Here is a 24,484-nt window from a genome sequence, read left to right as displayed (position 1 = left end):
CCTCCTGAACACCTCCATCAATGGTGACTCCACCACCTCACTGGGCAGCCCATTCCAATGGGCAATCACTCTCTCTGTGTAAAACTTCCTCCTGACCTCCAGCCTAAACCTCCCCTGGCACAGCCTGAGACTGTGTCCTCTTGTTCTGGTGCTGGCTGCCTGGGAGAAGAGACCAACCTCTGCCTGTCTACAACCTCCCTTCAGGTGGTTGTAGAGAGCAATAAGGTCACCCCTGAGTCTCCTCCTCTCCAGGCTAAGCAACCCCAGCTCCCTCAGCCTCTCCTCACAGGGCTGTGTTCCAAACCCCTCACTAACTTCGTTGCCCTTCTCTGGACACGTTCCAGCAAGTCAACCTCCTTCCTAAACTGAGGGGCCCAGAACTGGACACAGGACTCGAGGTGCAGCCTAACCAGTGCAGTGTACAGGGGCAGAATGACCTCCCTGCTCCTGCTGGCCACACTGTTCCTGATGCAGGCCAGGATGCCATTGGCCCTCTTGGCTGCCTGGGCACACTGCAGGCTCATATTCAGCCTACCATCAACCAGCATCCCCAGGTCCCTCTCTGCCTGGCTGCTCTCCAGCCACTCTGACCCCAGCCTGTAGCACTGCATGGGGTTGTTGTGGCCGATGTGCTGAACCTGCATTCCTGTGTCATCAAGGTTTATTTGGAAGACTATTTTTAGAGTGTTCTTATCCTTATCTTGAATTTGGCCTTTTTATGCTTCATGTGTATATATAGTTCATATTGCAAGCCTTTTTAGAAAAATCATGAACAAATTCACTTCAGTCTCAGGCTGTTCGAGTAATTTCTGTTCAGATGGTCATGATGTTACAGTTGGATCAGCCCATCTGCAGATCCTCAGTAAACACCAGTTTTCCAGAGCATTTTGATAAAACTTGCAGTCTGCTCTGGCAGAAGAGAGGCATTTGTTTGCTGCTCCAGGCTTCACTATTCCTTTTTGATGTCCAGTGCTGAAGTCAGCTTGTAGTTCCTGAACACTGGTATGCAGTTGCTCAGAGGTGGAAAGGGGGAATTGCTCAAGACACAGACATTAGGCTGAGGTGATCATCATGTCTTGGTTTTGCTGATGTGAAGCTAGTTAGTTTTGGGACAGAGGACTTGTGGCCCTAGAACAACAATGAATCACCAAATAAATGTGACTACAGCATATATAAAAGATCCCAGACTGCTGCTACGCCTACCTACCTTCATCTCATGCATGTTCTTCTGTAGCTGGGAACTACCACACCTGTGCCTGTCTTTCCCATTACTGAAACAACTCTTTTTTGTCAAGACTTTCTTCTTTCTAATTACCTGTTTTGCAGTTGTCTATTTCTGTCCTCACAATCTGAAGTGTCCTATTTGATAGCTGACTGCAGATTAATGAGTCACCAACAATATCTTCAGCACCCCCATTCCTAAGCTAGTTTATCTGCTCTTGTATTTTTACCCTGGCACAGTATCTACAGTATCTTAATGATTTTTCTTTGCAGTGTCTTTTCAAGTGTTGCACTAAAATATAGCTATATGTACAGAGTTCTCATTATCTGCTTGATATGGGTTATTAAAAGCTCAGAAAGAGAAAAAAGAGATTGGGTTAGTCAATAGCATTTACAGTTCAGTTTATCAGCCCACGCCAGCAATTATGCCTGCTCCACTAATTGCCAGGACAGGAGTTTTCTTCTTACCAAGTTCCCTTTCTCAAATTGATGTTCTAATTTCTACACCCAGTACAATGTATGCTTTTTGATTCAGCATCAAAGTGAAGGAGATGCAATTAAGTGAAAGAGCTGGCACACAACAAAAAGGTGCAAGTTGCAAACTGGGAAGTCCTTTCTCCCCTCAAAATAATGTGATTACAGAAATTCAGCCTTTTTATACATGTTTGTGTTCTATGTCCAGAGAAATACAGTGGAGCAATTATATTCACTGGATCTATAATAATGGTTGTGTAAGACAAAGCACATAAACATCAGTATACATATTCAAATGGCTTGCAATACAATGGATAGTGTTTCATGAGCTGAAACAAAAACTTTCTTATTGAAAAGTGTTGCTGTCATTACTTTGTTAAAAAACAAAACAAATAACAAAGTAAATAAACAAACAAACCCAACCCCCCCAAACTAAGCCAATAAACAAACCAAACCCAAATAAAACAACAAAAAACCCACCCCCACAAAACCCCAACATGTCCTGAAGCACCACATCTACATGTTTCTTGAACACCTCTAGGGATGGTGACTCTACCACCTTCCTTGGGCAGCCTGTTCCAAAGCCTCACCACTCTCTCAAGAAAGTAGTTTTTCCTAAGGTCCAATCTAAACCTCAGCACAACTTAAGCCAATTTTCTCACATGTTGTTAGTTACTTGGGAGAAGAGACCAGTACCAGCCTCACTACAACCTTCTTTCAGGTAGATGTAGAGAACAAGAAGTATTCAAACTGTGGCCTCACTAGGGCCGAGTACAGGAGCACAATCACCCCCCTACTCCTCCTGGCTCATGTTCAGCTAGTCATCTATCAGCACCCCCAGATCCTTTTTCGCTGGACTGCTTTCCAGCCACTCTTCCCCAGGCCTGTAGTGTTGCTTGACCCAAGTGCAGGACCTGGCACTTGGTTTTGTGAAACCTCATTCCGCTGGCCACAGCCTGGCCATCCAGACAGTTTTTAATCCAGCCAAGAGTCCACCTGTCTATGCCATGGGCCACAAATTTCTCAAGGAGAGTACTGCAGGAGACAGTGTCAAAGGCTTTACTAAAGTCCAGGTAGACAATGTCCACACCTTTCTCTCATCCACTAGGGGAGTCACTTGTTCATAGAAGGAGATGAGGTTGGTCAGCCAGGACCTGCCCTTCATGAACCCATGCTGTCTGGGCTTGAGCCCACTGTTATCCTTGAACATGCCCCCAAAACAAACTGCTCCATAATCTTCCCCAGTACTGAGGATAGGCTGACAGGCCTGGAGTTCCCCAAACCCTCCTTTCAGCTCTTTTGGTAGATGGGTGTCATGTTGGCAAGCACCTCCCCTGTTAGCCAGGACTGCTGATAGATGATGGAGAGTGGCTTGGCAAACTCCTACACCAGCTCTCTCAGCATTCTGGCCCCACAGACTTGTGAGCGTCCAGGTGGCATAACAGGTCATGAACTGCTTCCTTGTGGACTATGGGGAGTTGATGATGCTCTCCATCCCTGTCAGGAGGCTGAATACACAAAGGGTAATGGCAAAATATTAAAGACTGAGGCAAAGAAGGCATTAGGGACCACAGGCTTTTCCTCATCCTTGGCAGCAGTGTTCCCCCCTTCATCCCATAAAGGGTGAATATTTTCCTTGGCTTTCTTTTTTGTTGTTAACGTATTTGTAAAAGCCTTTTTTGTTATTCCTCATAGCACTGGCCAGGTTGAGTCCTAGGTGGGCTTTTGTGTTTCTGATGTTCTCTCTGCATGACCTAACCAGATCCCTGTACTCTTCTTGAGTTGCCTGTCCCTCTCGCCAGAGGTGGTCAATTCTGTTAATGACTTTCAATTAAGCGCAGTTTGAATATAGACAAAATTTGAAGGGATGGAATGGCTTTGGTTTCTGTGAGACAGTGATTTTGTAGACAAATACAGGTACCACTGGTTAACTTGATGTGTAGATTACAGACATGTTAAAAGTCAGCAGTTTGGGAATGTACCACAAGTTTTCTTGAAAATTCCTCCTGTGTCAGTGTAAGCCTCTGTAACTCCTTTGTTTATGTATGTCTTCATGCTGTAGAGCTTCCAGCTTTTGACTGATGCTTCTGTCAGTGTTACACTGCTTCAAGAGTAATTTTCCTGTTGATGCAGGGCCCACCATATGCAGATCCTGTTCACAGCAATAGAGCCATCTGTGATCTAAATATAGATGAGGAGGAAAGTCCTCTGGGAGGAAATAATTTTGCAGTGGAGCTCTTCAAGCCTTTGGTTTTGTTTTACTGTCACTTACTCTACAATAAAGACCCTCTGAAGTTACCCAGATGTGCCTTGTGTGGTCCTGAGCAGGCCAGCTGTTTGGCTCTCAGTATATACATTGTGGTTCTCGTGAGCTACTGGTTGATACTTTTGAGATACTTTTCCCTTGCAGGGGGCCACCAGCTGTAGTGTACCTGTCTACCATTAGCTTGTGGTTTTTGAACCAGCTCAATTTATTCAAGGCCTACACTGCTGTTGAATTTCCTCATGTTAATTGTATTTGTGGAGACAGAGGAGTAAGACTGTAATTGGGCAATTATTACTTATTTGTTAATTAAAATTCACAGTCATAGATAGGAAGTTTAGGATAAACTTCACACATTCCTAAGCTTAGGAAAAAAAATTCTCTGTGTTCCTGTATTTGTATTTTGGGTTGTGGTGGGTGGAAATTCCCCCCCCCCCCCCCCCCCCCCACATTAACTTTGCCAGACCAGGCCAGCTGGAAGCAAATGAAAGCTTATGTACAGGCAAAACTCCAATCTACAGTGCAATGCAATGAATATGTACAAACATACAACACTTACAGGTACTTACAATTAACAAACAGCACAAGAATCCCCCTGCTCAAAGACCAGGGGAAGCTATTAGCTTCTCCTTTTCTGCCTCCCCCCTACACCCCCTGTACAAAAGAAGGAATGAAAGGACAGAAGCAGAGGGACATTAAAACCAAACCAATGCAGCTAAGCTCAAGCAGAAGCAAGTTACTATCTCTCCTGAGTGAAGAAGTGAGAACTGTTTTGGTACAACCAGGCTTACAGAATTGTTTAGAATGATCTTTAGGTTCTTTTTCACACCCAAAAGTGATTTATTTACACTTTACTACTTTTCTGCTCAAGATCTGTGGAAGAATTTTAAAGGCATAGCCCAAAACTCCCACAGGGTGTATATATTTAAGATGCAGGATTTACTCTTATTAGTTTGTTTTGGTGGTGGTGCGTGGTGGGGGTTTTTTGGCAGCTTTTGTTTGTGTCTGTGTTGTTGAGTTTTTTTGATGTTGCTGTATCCTTTAAACACTATAAATCAAAGCTTTTCCCCATTACTTTGAAAGCTTGACTGACTCTTGAAACTGAGGACTTTTACTTCCTTTTTTTCCCCCTTTCTCTAAAGCCCATAGTCTTCCAGGCTCACTTGGGGAATTTGGTTTTGATGTGTTCTGTGTATGATAAAGCTAACATTTTCCAAAATTAAGAACTTTGAAGGAAGCAGAGAGTTCAGATGGAGGTACCAGCTTTGTGTCATGAAATAGAGATAAGGAACTCTTGAACATTTATTAGGGGACATAAATACTATGGAAGAAACATGTATATAGTTTACAAAGTCTGGCTGTACACAATCCTAAGGTTGGAAGAGACCTCGAGGATCATCAAGTCCAACCTGTCACCACAGACCTCATGACTAGACCATGGCACCAAGTGCCACGTCCAATCCCCTCTTGAACACCTCCAGGGATGGGGACTCCACCACCTCCCTGGGCAGCACATTCCAATGACCAATGACTCTCTCAGTGAAGAACTTTCTCCTCACCTCGAGCCTAAACTTCCCCTGGCACAGCTTGAGACTGTGTCCTCTTGTTCTGGTGCTGGTTGCCTGGGAGAAGAGACCAACCCCTTCCTGGCTACAAGCACCCTTCAGGTAGTTGTAGAGGGCAATGAGGTCACCCCTGAGCCTCCTCTTCTCCAGGCTAAACAACCCCAGCTCCCTCAGCCTCTCCTCACAGGGCTGTGCTCAAGGCCTCTCCCCAGCCTTGTTGCCCTTCTCTGGACACGTTCAAGTGTCTCAATGTCCTTCTTAAACTGAGGGGCCCAGAACTGGACACAGGACTCAAGGTGTGGCCTAACCAATGCAGAGTGCAGGGGCACAATGACTTCCCTGCTCCTGCTGGCCACACTATTCCTAATGCAGGCCAGGATGCCATTGGCCTTCTTGGCCACCTGGGCACACTGCTGGCTCATGTTTAGGCAGCTGTCAGTCAGCACCCCCAGGTCCCTCTCTGTTGGCAGCTCTCCAGCCACTCTGACCCCAGCCTGTAGCTCTGCATGGGGTTGCTGTGGCCAAAGTGCAGTACTCGGCACTTGGACTTGTTGAATGCCATCCCGTTGGACTCTGCCCATCTGTCCAGTGGGTCAAGGTCCCTCTGCAGAGCCCTTCTGTCCTCTGACTGACTAACATCTGCTCCTAACTTGGTGTCATCTGCAAATTTGCTGATGACTGACTCGACCCCCTCATCCAGATCATCAGTGAAGCTGTTAAAGAGGATGGGGCCTAGCACTGATCCCTGGGGGACGCCACTGGTGCCTGTCTGTCAGCTGGATGTGGCACCATTCACCATCACTCTCTGGGCTCGGCCCTCCAGCCAGTTCCCACCACTACCTTTTGGTCAGTGTTCCAGATTTTTCCTCTAACCTGAGCTGCAATACTGCTTTATGATTTTAGTTTCAAACTTGCCACCAGAGCCATAAACCCAGTACCCAAAGACACCAATGTGTACTTACCATGTTGCAGAATAGAGAGGTATTTTTAATTGCATTTCATTCTTGCAGAACTAGGTCATAGTTCTCTAAAGCTGTCTAAATTAAGTACAAACCACAGCATTCTAGTTAAACTGGTTCACTGGTCGTTTAACAGCAAAGGACATGCCATCTTTACTGACAAAGCTAGCATAGTTAGTAGTGCAAACATACTGTACCAGAGCTTTAGGATGGGTAGCAGGTGATGGTGTTTTGTGGGACTGTGCACAGGGAGTTCTGCAATGGGTAAAGTCAAGTTTTCTGTGTACAGCAGTATCATCAAATGATGGAATCACCCAGGCTCAGAGGGACTTTGGGAGGTCCCCAGTCCAGATTCCTGCTGAAAGCTGTCAGCACAAAGTCAGACCAGATTGCTCAGGATGTTGTCCTCTTGGATCTTGAAGGTCTCTAGGGGCATCAATTCCATAACATCTGTCTCAGCCCTCTCTAGACCCTTCTTTATCTGTGTCTGTACATAGAAGGCATTGGAAATTGGGGGTGGGGGTGGTGGGGGTATTTATTTGTTTCTAATGTTTAGTGCCCAAAAAAGCTATAAAACATAGTTCAATTCAGGATTTCATGTAATTCTCAAAGAATGGTGGTCAATGGCTCAATATGTAAGTGGAGACAGGTGACAAGTGGTGTTCCTCAAGGGTCGATGCCAGGACTGGTGCTGTTCAACATCTTTGTCAGCAGCGTAAAGAGTTGGATTCGAGGCACACTCAGCAAGTCTGCTGATGAGTCCAAGTAGAATCACAGAATGTATCTGATTGGAAGTGACCAGAAAGATCATGCAGTCCAACCCTCACCCCAGAACTGAAGGGTCAACACTAAACCATGTCCCTAAGCACCAGGTCCACACGCCACTCGAACACGCCCAGGGATGGTGACTCCACCACTGCCCTGGGCAAACCATCCCAATGTTTGAGAACCCTTTCAGTGAATAAATATTTCCTTATATCCAGCCCAAACCTCCCCTGGTGCAGCCTGTAACCATTTCTTCTAGTCCTGTCCCTTTCTACCAAGGAGAAGAGGCTGGCCCCCTGCTCACTTCAACCCTGTTGAGGTTGCAGAGAGCTCAGCCTCTTCTTCTCCAGACTGAACAAGTCCCTCAGATGCTCCTCATAGGTCACGTCCCACATGCTGCTGCCTAGCCCACAAAAGTAGTGTGGAGTGAAGAGATGCCATCCAGAGGGACCCTGCCCGGCTTGAGAGGTGTGTCAGGAGGACTTCACAAAGTCATGTAGTGACAGGACAAGGGGTAAGGCTTCAAACTAGAAGAGGGTGGCTTCAGGTTAGGTGTTGGGGATCGTTTTGAGCAAGAGGGCATATGGGTCCCAGGAACACCTGTGCAATTCAGGCCTTGAAGAATTCTCTGTTGATAATACAGTGGTGGAGTAGGAGATGTGGGAAAGTGCTGATTGCTTGGCATGCTGAAGTCCAGCTGCCCCTGAGAAGGGAGGCAAGCAAGATAAGGAGGAGGTGAGATCTGGGAAAAAGAGCAATTAGACTGAGTAGGAAAAATTCCACAGAGTTGTGAAAACAATGATGTAACCTTTTAGAGAGAAACCAGTAGTATGTGTTAAATTAGAATAGAATTAACTATGCATAAGATAAGACTATAAATGATGAGTGTGGAACAATAAAGTTGAATGATTACTGTCACTCATATTGAGTGCTGTCATCCCTGTCTCTGTTCTCGTCAGTTAGATACAAGGATGAAATTCTTCATCATGAGGCCATGAGGGTGGTGAGGCACAGGAAGAGGTTGCCCAGAGAAGTTGTGGGTGACTCCAGTCCAGGGAGTTTTTAAAGTCTGGTTGGATGGGACCTTGAGCAACCTGGTACAGCAGGAGGTGTCCCTGCTCACAGTAGAAGGGTTGGAACTATGTCATCTTTAAGGTCCTTTCCAACCCAAACCAGTCTACAGTTCTAATTCAAGTGGCGGTTTTTCTGGCACACTTAGGAGATTTATACCTTAAGAAATGTAGGGTTGGCTTATTTATTTATTCCCCCAAATGTGCTGAGTTTTCCTTGAGTGTGTAATACTTTTGAAAACTTACTTTTTTTTCCCTCCCTTTTCCCAACAGGATCATGGTACAGCTGCAATACAAACTCTAAACAGCAGCAGTTCAGTAACAGCCTTTCACTTGTCTCTAAGCATTTCTCAGAGTAAATAAAATCATTAAATGAGAATTGATATTAATATTTACTCTGAGGCAGAGCTAATCTTTGTAATTAATAGTTTTCTATCTCAAGAGGTGTTAACAATGAATTGCCAAACAGGATTAGGAGGTAAAAGTGAGTGCTTTTGTTTGTCTCCAGACCAGTGGTGCATAACACAGGTTACACAAATGAAAACATAAAGCTTAGCACTCATTAAAACTGGATTTGAGATGCTGCTTTTGCTTCCAGATCTTCCTCTTAATTTTGCTGTGGCTACATTCACAGTTTTCCACAATGTGAAATAGTTTTCTTTTGCTTGTTGTTTTACAATCCCTGTCTGCTTATACATAAAAGGTATGACATAAGACTGACCTCTTGAAGGAGATGTACGTAATCTTCCCTTTTCAGCTGTCTTGGGTCCTGGTTCTTGGTGGTGAAGAAATAGCATGTTTCCATGTGTGCATGACTGAAATGTTTTCTGAAAGGGAGAAGAAGAGAGACTAAATGTTAAATAAAGAACAAATTCATGTGTTAGCACAGTGGCCAAGTGGCATTTTTAGAGGTGAACCAGAACTGAAATCTAGCTATACATATAACCTATAACCTAACATATAAACTATACAGACTGAAGGAGTTGGGGGCTGTTCAGTCTGGAGAAGAGAAGGCTCTGAGGTCACGTAATTGTGGCCTTCCAGTATCTGAAGGGGGCCTACAGGAAGGCTGGGGAGGGACTTCTCAGGATCTCAGGTAGTGATAGGACTAGGGGGAATGGAATGAAGCTGGAGGTGGGGAGATTGAGGCTGGAGGTGAGGAGGAAGTTCTTCCCCATGAGAGTGGTGAAGCCCTGGAATGGGTTGTCCAGGGAGGTGGTTGAGACCCCATCCCTGGAGGTGTTTAAGGCCAGGCTGGATGAGGCTCTGGCCAGGCTGATGTAGTGTGGGGTGTCCCTGCCCATGGCAGGGGGGTTGGAACTAGATGATCCTTGTGGTCCCTTCCAACCCTGACTGATACTATGATGCTATGATATATAACTCAAGACAGTTTCTAGATGTATAGGTTGTTCTACTAGTAAAACAATTGGTGTCACTTGCAAAGTTTGAATCCTGAAGGATATCTGTTTTCTGGCTGGCTGTGGCATGGTGGCTGGACACAAGTTTAAACTCTGTGCTTTTAGGGAAAGGCAGGCTGTTGGTTGAGTTTTCCCAAAAGACCCAAAACCTTTGGATGTTTGTCCCTTCAGTTATTTATGAGGAAGAACTAAGCCAAATTTGAGCTCCTGAGTAATGTTGAAATGTGCCTTTCATGCTAGCTCTTCATTCAGATGCATTCTGCTCCAGTGTGTGTATTTTGATTGACTCTTCCCAATATTTTTCTGAGCTGTGTCGTTCAGACCTGCCAGCCATGCCTTCCACATACAAAAATCCTTTGGGTTTGATGGTTTGTGATTATTTTATTTTTAGAAATGTAACAGTTCTGCCTCATTTGCTTGAAAGTACTTCCAAAGTATTCTGGAATTGCCCGTCTTCCTCTGAGACTTCAGCTGCAGTATTTGCCACTATGTGATGTGATACAGGCAGCCTTAATTTGGGTCTTAAGAATAACTTCGTTTGACATGTGCTTAGTCTGGAGGCTGAGAGATTTAGGATGAAATCAGTTATCTTCTTTTTTTTTTTGCCTTTGAAGAGTGCTTATCATCCTTACCCAAACTGGCCATGGGTTTAGATTTGCAGCGCTGCAAACAAATGATACTTACACCAAATGACAGCAGAGGGAAAGCGTGGAAACCAGAAATTGTACTCTACTGGAGAGCCTGGAGAACAGATCATCCAAAATAAATATATTAATAGCAAGAGGAAGGGCAAGGACAACCTCCACTCCTTGGTGGAAGGAGGTTGACTTGCTGGAGTGTGTCCAGAGAAGGGCAACAAAATTGGAACACAAGCCCTATGAGAAGAGACTGAGAGAGCTGGGGTTGCTTAGCCTGGAGAAGAGGAGACTCAGGGGTTACCTTATTGCTCTCTACAACTACCTGAAGGGGGGTTGTAGACAGACAGAGGTTAGTCTCTTCTCCCAGGCAGCCAGTACCAGAACAAGAGGACACAGTCTCAGGCTGCGCCAGGGGAGGTTTAGGCTGGAGGTTAGGAGGAAGTTTTTACACCGAGAGAGTGATTGCCCATTGGAATGGGCTGCCTGGGGAGGTGGTGGAGTCACCATCGCTGGAGGTGTTTAGAAGGAGACTTGATAGGGTGCTTAGTTGCATGGTTTAGTTGATTAGGTGGTGTTGGATGATAGGTTGGACACAATGGTCTTGAAGGTCTCTTCCAACCTGGTCTGGTCTATCCTAATCCTACCCTACCCTACCCTATCCTACCCTATCCTATCCCAGAGGGTAATGGTAACATAGATAATGTGTGTCCCTGGCAGCTGGAGCCCTGGACACTTGGAGAGTATATGTTGTAACCTCCATTTCCAAAATCAGAGGCAGGAATATCACCACAGGACTCTTTCCATAGGGAGCGGGGCAGTTAACACAGGTGTACACTGTTTACAAACTGATACAGAGAAGCAACACATCCAGGTAGGTTTTGAAGATCTCCAGAGAAGCAGACTCCACAACCCCTCTGGGCAGCTCCAGTGCTCCATCACCCTCACAGTAAAAATGTTCTTTCTCATGCTGAGATGGAAATTCCTGTGATTGAGTTTATGTTCATTGACCCTCGTCCTGTCACTAGGTATCACTGACAGGAGACTGATTCCATCATCCTGACAGCCACCCTTCAGCTATATGTAGACATGGATAAGGTCCCCTCTCAGCCTTCTCCTGTCCAGACTAAACAGCCCCAAGTCTCTCAGTCTTTTCTCATACGAGAGATGCTGCAGTCCTTTAATCGTCTCATAACTCTCCATTGAACACTCAGTACTTCCCTGTCCCTCTTGAACTAGGGAGCCCAGATCTGTGCACAGTATTCCAGGTGAGGTCTAACTAGGACTGAGCAGAGAGGGAGAAGAACATCCCTCAACCTGCTGGACACACTTCTTAGTACACCCAAATATACTATTGGCCTTCTTGGCCAGCATGACACACTGCTGTCCCATGGATATCTTATCACCCAGGACTCTGAGGTCCTGCTCTGTGGAGCTGCTCTTCAGTAGGTCAACCCCTCATCTGTACTGGCATATGATGTTACTCCTCCCAGGGTGCAGGACTCTGCGGTTAACTTTGTTGAACTTCATTAGGTTTGTCATTGCCCAGCTGTCCAGTCTGTCCAGACCTTGCTGAATGGCAGCACAGCCTTCCAGTGTGTCAGGCACTCCTCCCAGTTTGGTATTCCAGCTAAGGGTACACTCTGTCTCTTCATCTAGGTTGATGATCAATGTGTTGAAGAAGGCTGGACCTAGCACTGACCCCTGGGTCAGAGTATAAATTGAAACTGTTGGTATCTCAGTAAAGGAATTTGTCACACAGTGTATGTAGCAAAGTGCTAGTTGTGGCTTCCACTGTGCTTTTTGAGCAAAGTGTAGAAAGAACTGTGCACTTCAGTGAGCAATAATAAACCATGACCAGACTGAATTTGTTCTCTGATGACTGAAAGCCACGAAACTACTGTATGGTTCTTACTTTATATTATGGTGCATTTCACATCTGTGAATTACAGCATTTTAATTGCTCATGAAATAAGGAGCGGCGTTGAAGCAACAATTAAACTGGCACATACATGCATATATTTACTTCAGAAACACAAAGAGACTTGTTTATGCAGAAAAACCATCAGTAATTTAAGTTGATTTATTTTTAAATGCATTAATTAAAATAAGTAATTTAAATGTGTTTCATGTTAACAAGCAGGAACTTGACAGAAATAATTGAGTTTAGTTCTCTGTGGAATTTCTACTGTCTAGAAAATTCCCACAGTAATGGTTGATTCTTCATAGAATGGCTTGAGTTGGAAGGGACCTGAAAGATCATCTAATTGCAATCCCCCCTGCCATGGCCAGGGCTACCACCCGCTAGACCAGGTTGCTCAAAGCCTCATTCAGCCTGGTCCTAAACACTTGCAGGGGTGAGGCATCCACAACTTCTCTAGCAACTTGTTCCAGTGTCTCACCACCCTCATAGTGAAGAACTTCTCCCTAATGTTCAATCTGGAGTCCTGTGTCCAGTTCTGGGCCCCTCAGTTTAAGAAGGACATTGAGACACTTGAACGTGTCCAGAGAAGGGCAACAAGGCTGGGGAGAGGCCTTGAGCACAAACCCCATGAGGAGAGGCTGAGGGAGCTGGGATTGTTTAGCCTGGAGAAGAGGAGGCTCAGGGGAGACCTCATTGCCCTCTACAACTACCTGCAAGGTGGTTGTAGCCAGGAAGGGGTTGGTCTCTTCTGCCAGGCAACCAGCACCAGAACAAGGGGACACAGTCTCAAGCTGTGCCAGGGGAAGTTTGGGCTGGAGGTGAGGAGAAAGTTCTTCACTGAAAGAGTCATTAGTCATTGGAATGTGCTGCCCAGGGAGGTGGTGGAGTCCCCATCCCTGGAGGTGTTCAAGAGGAGATTGGACGTGGCACTTGGTGCCATGGTCTAGTCATGAGGTCTGTGGTGACAGGTTGGACTCGATGATCCTCGAGGTCTCTTCCAACCTTGGTGATACTGTGATACTGTGATCTACATCTCCCCAGCTCTAGTTTAGAGCTGTTGCCCTTTGTCCTATCACCACATGCCCTATATAAAAAGTCGCTCTCTAGCTTTCCTGTAGGCTCTCTTCCAGTGCTGGAAGGCTGCTGTAAGGCCTCCCTGGAGCCTTCTCTTCTTCAGGCTGAACAGACTCAACTCTTTCAGCCTGCCATCATGGGAGAGGTGCTTCAGTCCTCTGATTATCTTTGTGGCCCTCATCTGGACCCTGCCCAATAGATCCACGTCCTTTCCTTCTTGTTTTAGGGCCTCCGGAGCTGGATGCAGTAGTCCAGGTGGGGGTCTACAAGAGCAGAGTAGAGGGGCAGAATCGTCTCATTGACCTGCTGGCCACACTTACTTTGATGCAGCCCAGGATATGTTGGCTTTTCAGGCTGGAAGCGCACATTGCCAGCTCACGTCAGGTGCCTCATCAACTAGCACCCTCAAGTCCTTCTCCATAGGACTGTTCAATCCACACATTACCCAGCCTGTATTTGTGCTTAGGATTGCTGCAATTCAGGTGCAGGACCTTGCACTTTGTCTTGCTGAACTTCTTGAGGTTGGTACTGACCCACCTCTCCAGCCCATCAAGGCCCTTCTGGACGGCATCCCTTCTCTCCAGCTTCTCAACTGCACCACACAGCTTGGCATCATCAGCAAACTTGCTGAGGATGCACTAGATCCTACTGGCCATGTCACCAGCAAAGATGTTGAACAGCACCTGATTCATTGCTGAAAAAATTGTTGATATTCAGTTAAATGCATCATTTGGGGTGATATGTGATATTTTGTGTAATATATGAGAGAGAGACTTTATCTTCTATGTATGATTTATCTAATCCAGTACATTTGCTCTGATCTCAGTTTTTTAGGTCCTCATATATGAAAACCCTGGCTTTCTAATAGGTAGGTTGTAGGAGAAAGCTGGTGACTTTCACTTAAGATACAATAAGTTCTGGTTAGGGTAGAACATTTAAATTAAGTAAGTTTAAACAACTCCCTCATTATCAGAACTTTTATTTAGCCCTGCCCAAGAAATGAAAAATACTTAAGACTTCTGTTGAACATATCTCCTTTTGTAAGCAGGGAAAGAACTCATCATTCAGTGAATCAGGAACTTCAGATACGCAAAGATGATAGTTACTAGGACTCGGTTTTAATTGTGGTTGAGGGAGGAAGCTAACATTTCCTTACCCACTTTAAATGATCAAGTTGTTAATTTTTGTGTAGTTAATTTTAAGACTTTTTTTCCTCCCCCTGAAGCTGCAGGAGAGATGATTGCTGCTATTAGCATTTCAGTATGTATTGGGTTTAGGTTGTCTTCTGATGAGTAAATGCCATGAGGCTTTTCAGTTCAGTTTGCCTTGGAAGCAAACTCACATTGGCTGAACTTGACTTCATCATGCCTTTTGACTAATTTAATGCTTTATACTAAGCCTAGACATTAGCAGCTTAGCTCTCTTTCCAAAGGTAGTACTAATTATGTTTTCTAATTATACTTTGTTCTTTAAATGTCATTTTATGTCTTTTAATTACTCTTTGTTTTGATAAGAATCTTTGTAAAAGGAAAGTTCTTGAAGTATCATAACTGGCTTATTTTGAGGGTTGAATCTGAGCTAGAAAACTGCATAATTGCATTTGTTAGCTTATCATCATAGAGAGTTCAACCCAAAACTTTAGGGCAAATTAGGAACTATGACAGTGGACTAACACCAGTAAGTCATTATTTTGGAGACTTGTTAGCCTGTTTCTTAGTATTCTCATCTGTGTAAATACCAAGCTTCCTTGATGAATTTGAGTTGTCCATGACTTATCCTCAAAAGCTTTATTCAAAAGAACTGTTTAAAACTCTAGAATAGAATAGAATAGAATAGAATAGAATAGAATAGAATAGAATAGAATAGAATAGAATAGAATAGAATAGAATAGAATAGACCAGGTTGGAAGAAACCTTCAAGATCATCGTGTCCAACCTATCATCCAACACCACCTAATCAACTAAACCATGCAACCAACCAAGCACCCTATCAAGTCTCCTCCTGAACACCTCCAGTGATGGTGACTCCACCACCTTCCTGGGCAGCCCATTCCAATGGGCAATCACTCTCTCTGTGTAAAACTTCCTCCTAACCTCCAGCCTAAACCTCCCCTGGCACAGACTGAGACCGTGTCCTCTTGTTCTGGTACTGGTTTGTTGGGGATTGTTTTGAGCAAGAGGGGACATGGGTCCCAGGAACATCTGTGCAATTCAGGCCTTGAAGAATTCTCTGTTGATAATATAGCAGTGGAGTAGGAGATGTGGGAAAGTGCTGATTGCTTGGCATGCTGAAGTCCAGCTGCCCCTGAGAAGGGAGGCAAGCAAGATAAGGAGGAGGCGAGATCTGGGAAAAAGAGCAATTAGACTGAGTAGGAAAAATTCCACAGAGTTGTGAAAACAATGATGTAACCTTTTAGAGAGAAACCAATAGTATGTGTTAAATTAGAATAGAATTAACTATGCATAAGATAAGACTATAAATAATGAATGTGGAACAATAAAGATGGATGATTACTATCACTCATATTGAGCACTGTCATCCCTGTCTCCGTTCTCGTCACTGGTTGCCTGGGAGAAGAGACCAACCTCTGCCTGTCTACAACCTCCCTTCAGGTAGTTGTAGAGAGCAATAAGGTCACCCCTGAGTCTCCTCCTCTCCAGGCTAAGCAACCCCAGCTCCCTCAATCTCTCCTCATAGGGTTTGTGTTCCAAGCCCCTCACCAACTTCGTTGCTCTTCTCTGGACTCGTTTCAGCAAGTCAAACTCCTTCCTAAACTGAGGGACCCAGAACTGGACACAGTACTCAAGGTGTGGCCTAACCAGTGCAGTGTACAGGGGCAGAATGACCTCCCTGTTCCTGCTGGCCTCACTGTTCCTGATGCAGGCCAGGATGCCATTGGCCCTCTTGGCTGCCTGGGCACACTGCAGGCTCATGTTCATCTTACCATCAAGCAGCACCCCCAGGTCCCTCTCTGCCTGGCCGCTTTACTCACTTTTAAAATTGCTTGCTAAGCTAGCCTAATCCTTGGCCATCTCCAAGAGCAGTATTTTCCCTTCTGCTGTGTGAAGAAGATTAACTACCTAAAACAAATGAAAAAGTCACAAAATCATACAGCAAATCTTGCTGAGAAATCAAATGACAGCTAGTGCTGGTAGAGACAGTAAAGAAGGATTGCTCTTTCTGGTGACCATCAGCTGGCAGAGTGCTTATCCATGTTGTGGAACAGCCCTTGGGCATACTTTTCTTCCCTAAAAGCATAAAGTGTAAACCTGATTAGTTAGTAAATCACAGTATGTTCTATAGTGTCAGGCGTTTTGGAGAGGCGTGATCTAAGTATGGCACAGAAATGGATTCACAATTGTTGCCAAGATGTTTGAAGGAAATATGAACTTCATAGGTGTGTTCATCATGGGGATGAATATTGGGTAAGGGTCTGGTTAAAGGCAGGACTTGTTTGTTTCTTTGAAGAGCATGTGCAAACATCAAGGTTAAGGTTATAACATGTTCTCATCCCTCTAATTCTTGGGTCTTTAAAGTGTGCTAAGATGAAACAAGAAAATGTGAGAGTAAAAGCTGAGGTTAATTTTTAACTTGGTCAAACTGAGACAGCCCACCTTTCTATCTATCATTACTGTAAGAGTGCTTTGCTTTCTGGTTAGAGATGAAAGAAGAGATTTCCTCCATGAAGACCTTTGTGAACTGTGAGCTGTGAAATGGCAGAAATCCAGTTCCTGCAGGCAGAGCAAACTACCTGTTACAGTGTGTACCTCCATCTTGTAATGGCCCAGTGTTTGAAATAAGGGCCTTACCACTGAACAACTTTCCTCAGAGAAAGGTCTGGGTTGGAAGGGACCTCCAAAGGTCACCTAGTCCAACCCCCTCTGCATTAAGCAGGGGCATCCTCAACTAGATCAGGCGTTCTTCATGTGTGAGAGAAAGTGTGTGCATAGGGAAAACCTAATGTCTGGCACTACACCTGCAGAGATTTTTAATAGATGTGAAGGGGTTGCCTTCGTGACAGCAAAGGGAGAGGCGTGTGTCTCAGTGCAAAACGTGACTGCCAGGCGCTCTGTTTGTTCCCTTCTCCCTCCCCAGCAAATTGCCTGAAAGTAGATCACAAACAGGGATGCATTGTTACTATTATCTCCTGGTGTGACTCACTGAGCCATATATAGCAGCTCATCTTTTGAGGAGAATTCTTACTCAGAGCATGTAGGTTGTGGAAGCAAATATGAAATGTCAGACCGTTATGTCACTGTTGCATTAGAATTTCCTTCATGGCAGATAACAAGGTCTAAAAATGGCTTGAACAGCAGCAGTGCCTATCTGTATTAAGCAGGTATTGCCAGAATAAAAATCCTCAGTAGTTTTCTCCTAATTCAGTGCTCTTATTTCTATGATATTTAACTCTTTTTGGGCGACAGGATTATGTTCCACTGTGCCAGCAAATTCTTGGCTATTTCAATATGTGGATTTTTGGTAATGCAAGGTGGCTTTTGGAACATGCTTTAGGCTTCTTCCCCCCCTCCCCCCCTGTCGAGGGTTGGAAGGGTAAGGCCAAGAAGCCTCTTCCCTCCCCCCTGTAAAGTAAAGGGAAAGAAAATTGAAGGGAAAGGAAAAAAAAACTCACAGCTGAATTAGCAAAGCAGTGGAGCTGTATATTTACAAAGCAATGTAGGATATGCAGGGGAATACATACAAATTTACAATATTTACAATATATACAAAGATATACAACAGAGTAGCACAGAAATGAGAGTTCCCCCCTCTGCTGAGGGGGGTTTCCCACCTCCGCTCTCCTCTCTTTCCCCCTTTCCCCAGAGTGGGTTAGAAAGAGAAAGAAAAGAGAGAAAAAAGTTAGAAGCAGTTTGTGTTAATTGGAAGGGAGTTAATACAGGCCTTATAGCTTATCGGTTTCAAGGCCGAAGCCTTGGCAGAAAGCCCAGGAGCTGCAAGCTGCTGCCCAAAGGAGAAGCGGAAGCAAGACTGAAGATAGAGTGCTGGAATGCCCAGGATACCCTCCTGCACTCCCAGTTCAGAAGGTGCTTCCTCCCACTTTACCAATGAAATTAGTTTAGATCCTTCTTTTCATTTACCAACTTCCGTCCACCATATTCCCTTTCTTAAGGGGACAGCCCCAACCGGTGACACCCCCCTTCTTTGTGTTTTTGAGACCTCTCTCTTCTTGATAGCCTAATCATGCCCCAAATTAAGTCTCTATGAGTTCTCTCTGTTGTCTTTTAGTTGTAAAGAAACTGCTTGTGACAGCCAAGTATGGCTCAATGTTGATCTCTTTCAGGATTCTTCTGTCTTCCTCTTGGAAATACTTGCTTTCTGGAATACTGACAGTATCCTTCCCCTGGATTTTGCAGTACCTTGGTACCTGGAAATTTAGCCTGCTTTTCTTGCCAAGAAAGAGTAGCCAAGGCTTTGTTCATGACTTCAGTGATGACTGCTGGACCAACTTCTGTGTCCTTATCCTCAGACAAACTCAACTCTGAAGATCCAGAGCTCTTATTTTTCTGGTGCAGTTGCAAATGCCATTGTTGTTGCCCATCTGCTGTTGTAGTAAAGTACTCTGTTGTTTGTTTATGTTTCTTGGATGTTGGTTCAGCTTTCACTTTAAAACAGAGCTCAAGATTTTAAAATATGCAGTGGGAAATAAGAACCCTTTCTCATGTTTTGTGATCTTGGTGGTGTATTAATAAAGCTATGTTAGTAAAAGAAATATTCCTGTGTTCTGTTCCAGGTCTTGGGATTTGAAGTTGATACGGTGAACTCTGTCCAGTTCTCAAACCACACAGGTAAAATTTTACATGTGTCCTCAGCTAGCACTCCACAGTTCCTCAGCTCTACTCAGTGTGTGGCTCACCTCATCAGAGGACAGTAAGAAGAAAATGAGTCTTATGTTTTCACTCACATTTTCAGGATATATGCTGGCCTGCACAGGTGACTGCAGTACTGTTTTGTGTTCATTACTGGCCCTGTGACACTCACATTACCAACCCAAAGATCAGAAGAATACTGAGCTACAGGCAATGTTTCCTGTCTTTGTGCCCAACCAGATGGCTAGCAAGTACTAGTATCCTATAATTAGATTCTGGAGAGAGGAAGTGGATGGGGTGTTAATATATTTGGGTGCATTTACTTGGGTTCTAAGCGTGAACATGGTGCACTAACATAATGCTTTCAAACTTCCTAACACTCACAGTGCCAGAGGACTTTATTTTTCCAAAGAAATCAAAGATCTGTGTCAGCAAAACCTTTCACCCATAAAGGGGTCACAAGTGACTTGCTGGCTTTGGATCAATCATATACTGTCACTGTGGTAGCAGGCTGGTTGAGGGGAGAACTACTCTTGATGAATAAATTCTAACAGTGTCATTAAAAATAATACAGGTACAAATTCTGAGCTTTAACAGCTTGGAAAAAAGCACCAATGTTCTGATTTGGGGGGGGGGGAAGTATTTGAGGTACTTTCCTAGTGTCTTACAGGTAGAGCCCCATTAATAAACTGTTGGTTTTTGGAACAGAGAGCAGACCATGAAGCCTCTGTCCTCTCTTCCTATATTGAGCTCAATTCAGCTTTCTAGAATACATAGAATAAACCAGGTTGGAAGAGACCTTCAAGATCATCGAGTCCAACCCACCAACCAATCCAACACCACCTAAACAACTAACCCATGGCACCAAGCACCCCATCAAGTCTCCTGAACACCTCCAATGATGGTGACTCCACCACCTCCCCAGGCAGCCCATTCCAATGGGCAATCACTCTCTCTGTATAGAACTTCTTCCTAACATCCAACCTAAACCTCTCCTGGTGCAGCCTGAGACTGTGTCCTCTTGTTCTGGTATTGGCTGCCTGGGAGAAGAGACTAACATCCACCTGTCTACAACCTCCCTTCAGGTAGTTGTAGAGAGCAATAAGGCCACCCCTGAGTCTCCTCCTCTCCAGGCTAAGCAACCCCAGCTCCCTCAGCCTCTCCTCATAGGGCTGTGTTCCAAACCCCTCACCAACTTTGTTGCCCTTCTCTGGACTCGTTCCAGCAAGTCAACCTCCTTCCTAAACTGAGGGGCCCAGAACTGGACACAGTACTTGAGGTGTGGCCTAATCAGTGCAGTGTACAGGGGCAGAATGACCTCCCTGCTCCTGCTGGCCACACTGTTCCTGATGCAGGCCAGGATGCCATTGGCCCTCTTGGGTGCCTGGGCACACTGCAGGCTCATGTTCAGCCTACCATCAACCAGTACCCCCAGGTCCCTCTCTGCCTGGCTGCTCTCCAGCCACTCTGACCCCAGCCTGTAGCACTGCATGGGGTTGTTGTGGCCAATGTGCAGAATCCAGCACTTGGATGTGTTCAATCTCCTGCCCTTGGACTCTGCCCATCTGTCCAGCCTGTCAAGGTCCCTCTGCAGAGCCTCTCTACTCTCCAGCGGATCAACTCCTGCCCCCAGTTGCAAGGTGTTTCTATCAAGGAAGAAATTTAGTGTCACCCTGGGGAGAAGAAAGGAATGTTTCAAAGGTAGCTGGAAAGCCACCTCTGCTTCTTGAGGAAAGGCACAAAAGAGTTAATAACTAAGCCAGGTGTGATGGTCTTCTGTAGCCCAGGCAAAAAGCTGCTTATTCTGCTTACACCCTTTGGCACAGTACAAAGGTTCTGTCATGATTTTAAGAAATACCTAGATGTGACCTAGGTATTGAGTTTGATATTTAGTGATGTTTATTTTTTGATAGCTGGGTAAAACTGTAGTAATAATCCAGAAAATAAATAATGGTTTTTTTTTTTCATGTGAAATAACTCAGTGCTCAGCATGGATGAGCACCTGTTGTTAGTTGGCTTTCAGTTTCAATATTGAATCAGCTTTATAGGGTGTTCAAAGAGCTATAGAGAGAGTTGGTTTTTTTTTTTTACCTTAAACAAAATTTGTCTGAAGGCAGGACAATAAAGAAGGAAGATATGGGGTTTTTTAATGGTATCACAGCTGGAGAAAGGTTACCAGTGGTTTATTCAAGTTTGGCAGACAATTAAGATAATAGAAGAAGGAAAAAATGAGCAATACTTCACCACCACCATCCAGAGGGCCTAAATGAACATCCCAAGTCAATGTGCACTTGCAGCCTGGAAAGCCAATCAGATCCTGGGCTGCATCAAGAGAAGTGTGGCCAGCAGGTCAAGGGAGGTGATTCTGCCCCTCTACTCAGCTCTGGTGAGACCCCACCTCCAGGGACAGTGACTCCACCACTACCTCCATGTTTCAGAGCAGCCTTCTATGTGACTTGGCAATTCTGCAGGGTGAATTATAGACTTGTGGATCAGAAATTAAACCTTATTCCAAGAATACCTGGAGTACTGCTTCCAGTTCTGGAGCCCCTACTACAAGAGGGATCTGGAGGTGCTGGAACGGGTCCAGAGAAGGGCCACAAGGATGATCAGAGGGCTGGAGCACCTCTCCTGTGAGGACAGACTGAAGGACTTGGGGCTGTTCAGTCTGGAGAAGAGAAGGCTCTGAGGTGACCTCATTGTGGCCTTCCAGTATCTGAAGGGGGCCTACAGGAAGGCTGGGGAAGGACTTCTCAGGATCTCAGGTAGTGATAGGACTAGGGGGAATGGAATGAAGCTGGAGGTGGAGAGATTCAGGCTGGAGGTGAAGAGGAAGTTCTTCCCCATGAGAGTGGTGAAACCCTGGAATGGGTTGTCCAGGGAGGTGGTTGGGGCCCCATCCCTGGAGGTGTTTAAGCCCAGGCTGGATGAGGCTCTGGCCAGGCTGATCTAGTGTGGGGTGTCCCTGCCCATGGCAGTGGGGTTGGAACTAGATGATCCTTGTGGTCCCTTCCAACCCTGACTGATACTGTGATAAGTCCAAAAATATCTCAATCACAAATCCTTAAAATATTTGGGACTTCTGTTTTTATCTCTTGGTGTTTAGGAGTTGCTTTTTTTTTATCTTTTCCTTGTAATCTTGATTATCTTAGGAAGCCTGTTTAAAAAATCACAGAGATTGCCTTACAACTTCATGATTTTGGGAAGCAGAGCTGCCCCACAAAGAAAATTAAAGCCCCCACAATAGAGTAAGTCTTTGACACTTGCCATATGTGAGTAACAGGAGGTTGCCTTTAGAAGTATTGGTCATTTGGTTGGAAGAGGAAGGAATAGAAAGAAAAGGAAGGGAATGGATTCTCTGTTACGACAGGTCTGGGTTTCTAACACTGCAGTTTTCTGATGAAATCCTTTTTGCCCTTTCTCAAATTAAAGTATAGATTCTAAGCCCACTGCTTTGCACCTCCTCTTCAGGAGAGGTGTGTAGAAACATGTTGGCTTTATAGGATGACTTTTCCAGGCTTCAGCATTAAACACCAGCTTGCACTAGCACCTGGGTATCAATACTCTGCTGCAGGTATTGGAGAACAGAAACTGCCATCCTGGACTGTAAGCTGTCTGGAGCAATGCCACAATACACAGAAATCATATGGGTGAAGATAATGTGGTTTTCCTAACAGAAACAACATCTCATGAAAACCCTTTCTTTGGTCATCATTAAAGATGGTAGGGCAAAATTCTGCTTCAAAAATCTAGCTGTGAACTTCAGTTCCTAAAAGATGGTGCATACAAGTCCAAGTGCCAGGTGCTGCACTTTGGCCACAGCAACCCCATGCAGAGCTACAGGATGGGGTCAGAGTGGCTGGAGAGCTGCCAAACAGAGAGGGACCTGGGGGTGCTGATTGACAGCTGCCTAAACATGAGCCTGCAGTGTGCCCAGGTGGCCAAGAAGGCCAATGGCATCCTGGCCTGCATTAGGAATAGTGTGGCCAGCAGGAGCAGGGAAGTCATTGTGCCCCTGTACTCTGCAGTGGTTAGGCCACACCTTGAGTCCTGTGTCCAGTTCTGGGCCCCTCAGTTTCGGAAGGACATTGAGACACTTGAACATGTCCAGAGAAGGGCAACAAGGCTGGGGAGAGGCCTTGAGCACAGCCCTGTGAGGAGACGCTGAGGGAGCTGGGATTGTTTAGCCTGGAGAAGAGGAGGCTCAGGGGTGACCTCATTGCCCTCTACAACTACCTGAAAGGTGGTTGTAGCCAGGAGGGGGTTGGTCTCTTCTCCCAGGCAACCAGCACCAGAACAAGGGGACACAGCCTCATGCTGTGCCAGGTGAAGTTTAGGCTGGAGGTGAGGAGAAAGTTCTTCAGTGAGAGAGTCATTGGTCATTGGGATGTGTTGCCCAGGGAGGTGGTGGAGTCGCCATCCCTGGAGGTGTTCAAGAGGGGATTGGACGTGGCACTTGGTGCCATGGTCTAGTCATGAGGTCTGTGGTGACAGGTTGGACTTGATGATCCTCGAGGTCTCTTCCAACCTTGGTGATACTGTGATACTGTGATACTAGAGTGACATAGGGGGCAAGGTGTCTTTCTTTCCCTGTCCTCATTTTCAAATGTGGTCTTGTCAGCAAAAGATAAAATGCAGAGAGAATTTATGACTAAGAGGCTTTCTGATGAGTCATTATTGCCTTTTTTTCCTGCCCTGTTTTGGATTTAGTAAGATATTTCTGCTGAGTCCTGCTCAGAATTATTTCTCTTTAGCCTCTGATAATCCTGAAATTTGGAAAATGTGCTTTGAATTGGTCCCCCTGGGAGAACAGTTTGTCATGTTGCTTGGGGAGCTGTTTTTATGATTAGAGTGAGTGACTCACCCTTGAATGGCATCATGCCACCTGTACATATAAAAGAAGCTGTCATGCGACCTACAAAGATTCTGTGCTTTTTATTCTGTTTTACTACATTGTTTGCAGAAGTGTCTCCTTGTCTGATGTAAAAAGCTAGAATGGTTTTTTTATTGTCCTGTTAGTTGTTTTGTTATTGGGGGGGTGGGAGGGGATTTTTACTTCTCCAGTGATTTGGATTTTGGGGTTTAATCGGGCAGTTAAATGATAAGCATAAAATGTGCTTACTTTGCCAGGCAAATCCTGCCTTTGCCACTGCTGCAGCAAAACAGCCTGAGTTTTGGTTTCTGTTCCTTTTTCAGCTAACCACTTTTGAGTTCCACTTAGTGAGTGTGTGGTGGGCGGTTGGGTTGGCTGGGAAGCTTGATACATAAGAAATTATAATTATGTCTTGTTA

The 24,484-nt window shown here is 45.1% G+C and overlaps 1 protein-coding gene across 2 annotated transcripts in view; it reads left to right on the top strand.

Annotated features, from left to right (window-relative positions):
- PDXK (pyridoxal kinase) overlaps positions 1–24,484 on the top strand; it is a 67,703-nt gene that overhangs the window by 13,453 nt on the left and 29,766 nt on the right. For both annotated transcript variants that reach the window (XM_068155167.1, XM_068155166.1), the window contains exon 2: positions 19,118–19,172. In XM_068155167.1, coding sequence (XP_068011268.1) covers positions 19,118–19,172 — 55 coding nt within the window. The remainder of the gene's footprint in view (positions 1–19,117; positions 19,173–24,484) is intronic.

Source organism: Melanerpes formicivorus, unplaced genomic scaffold, assembly GCF_026170545.1.
Source record: "Melanerpes formicivorus ecotype bairdi unplaced genomic scaffold, bMelFor1.0.p_v2 SCAF_30, whole genome shotgun sequence".
Classification (NCBI taxonomy): Eukaryota; Metazoa; Chordata; class Aves; order Piciformes; family Picidae; genus Melanerpes; species Melanerpes formicivorus.
This window is presented reverse-complemented; position numbering and strand designations above follow the sequence as displayed.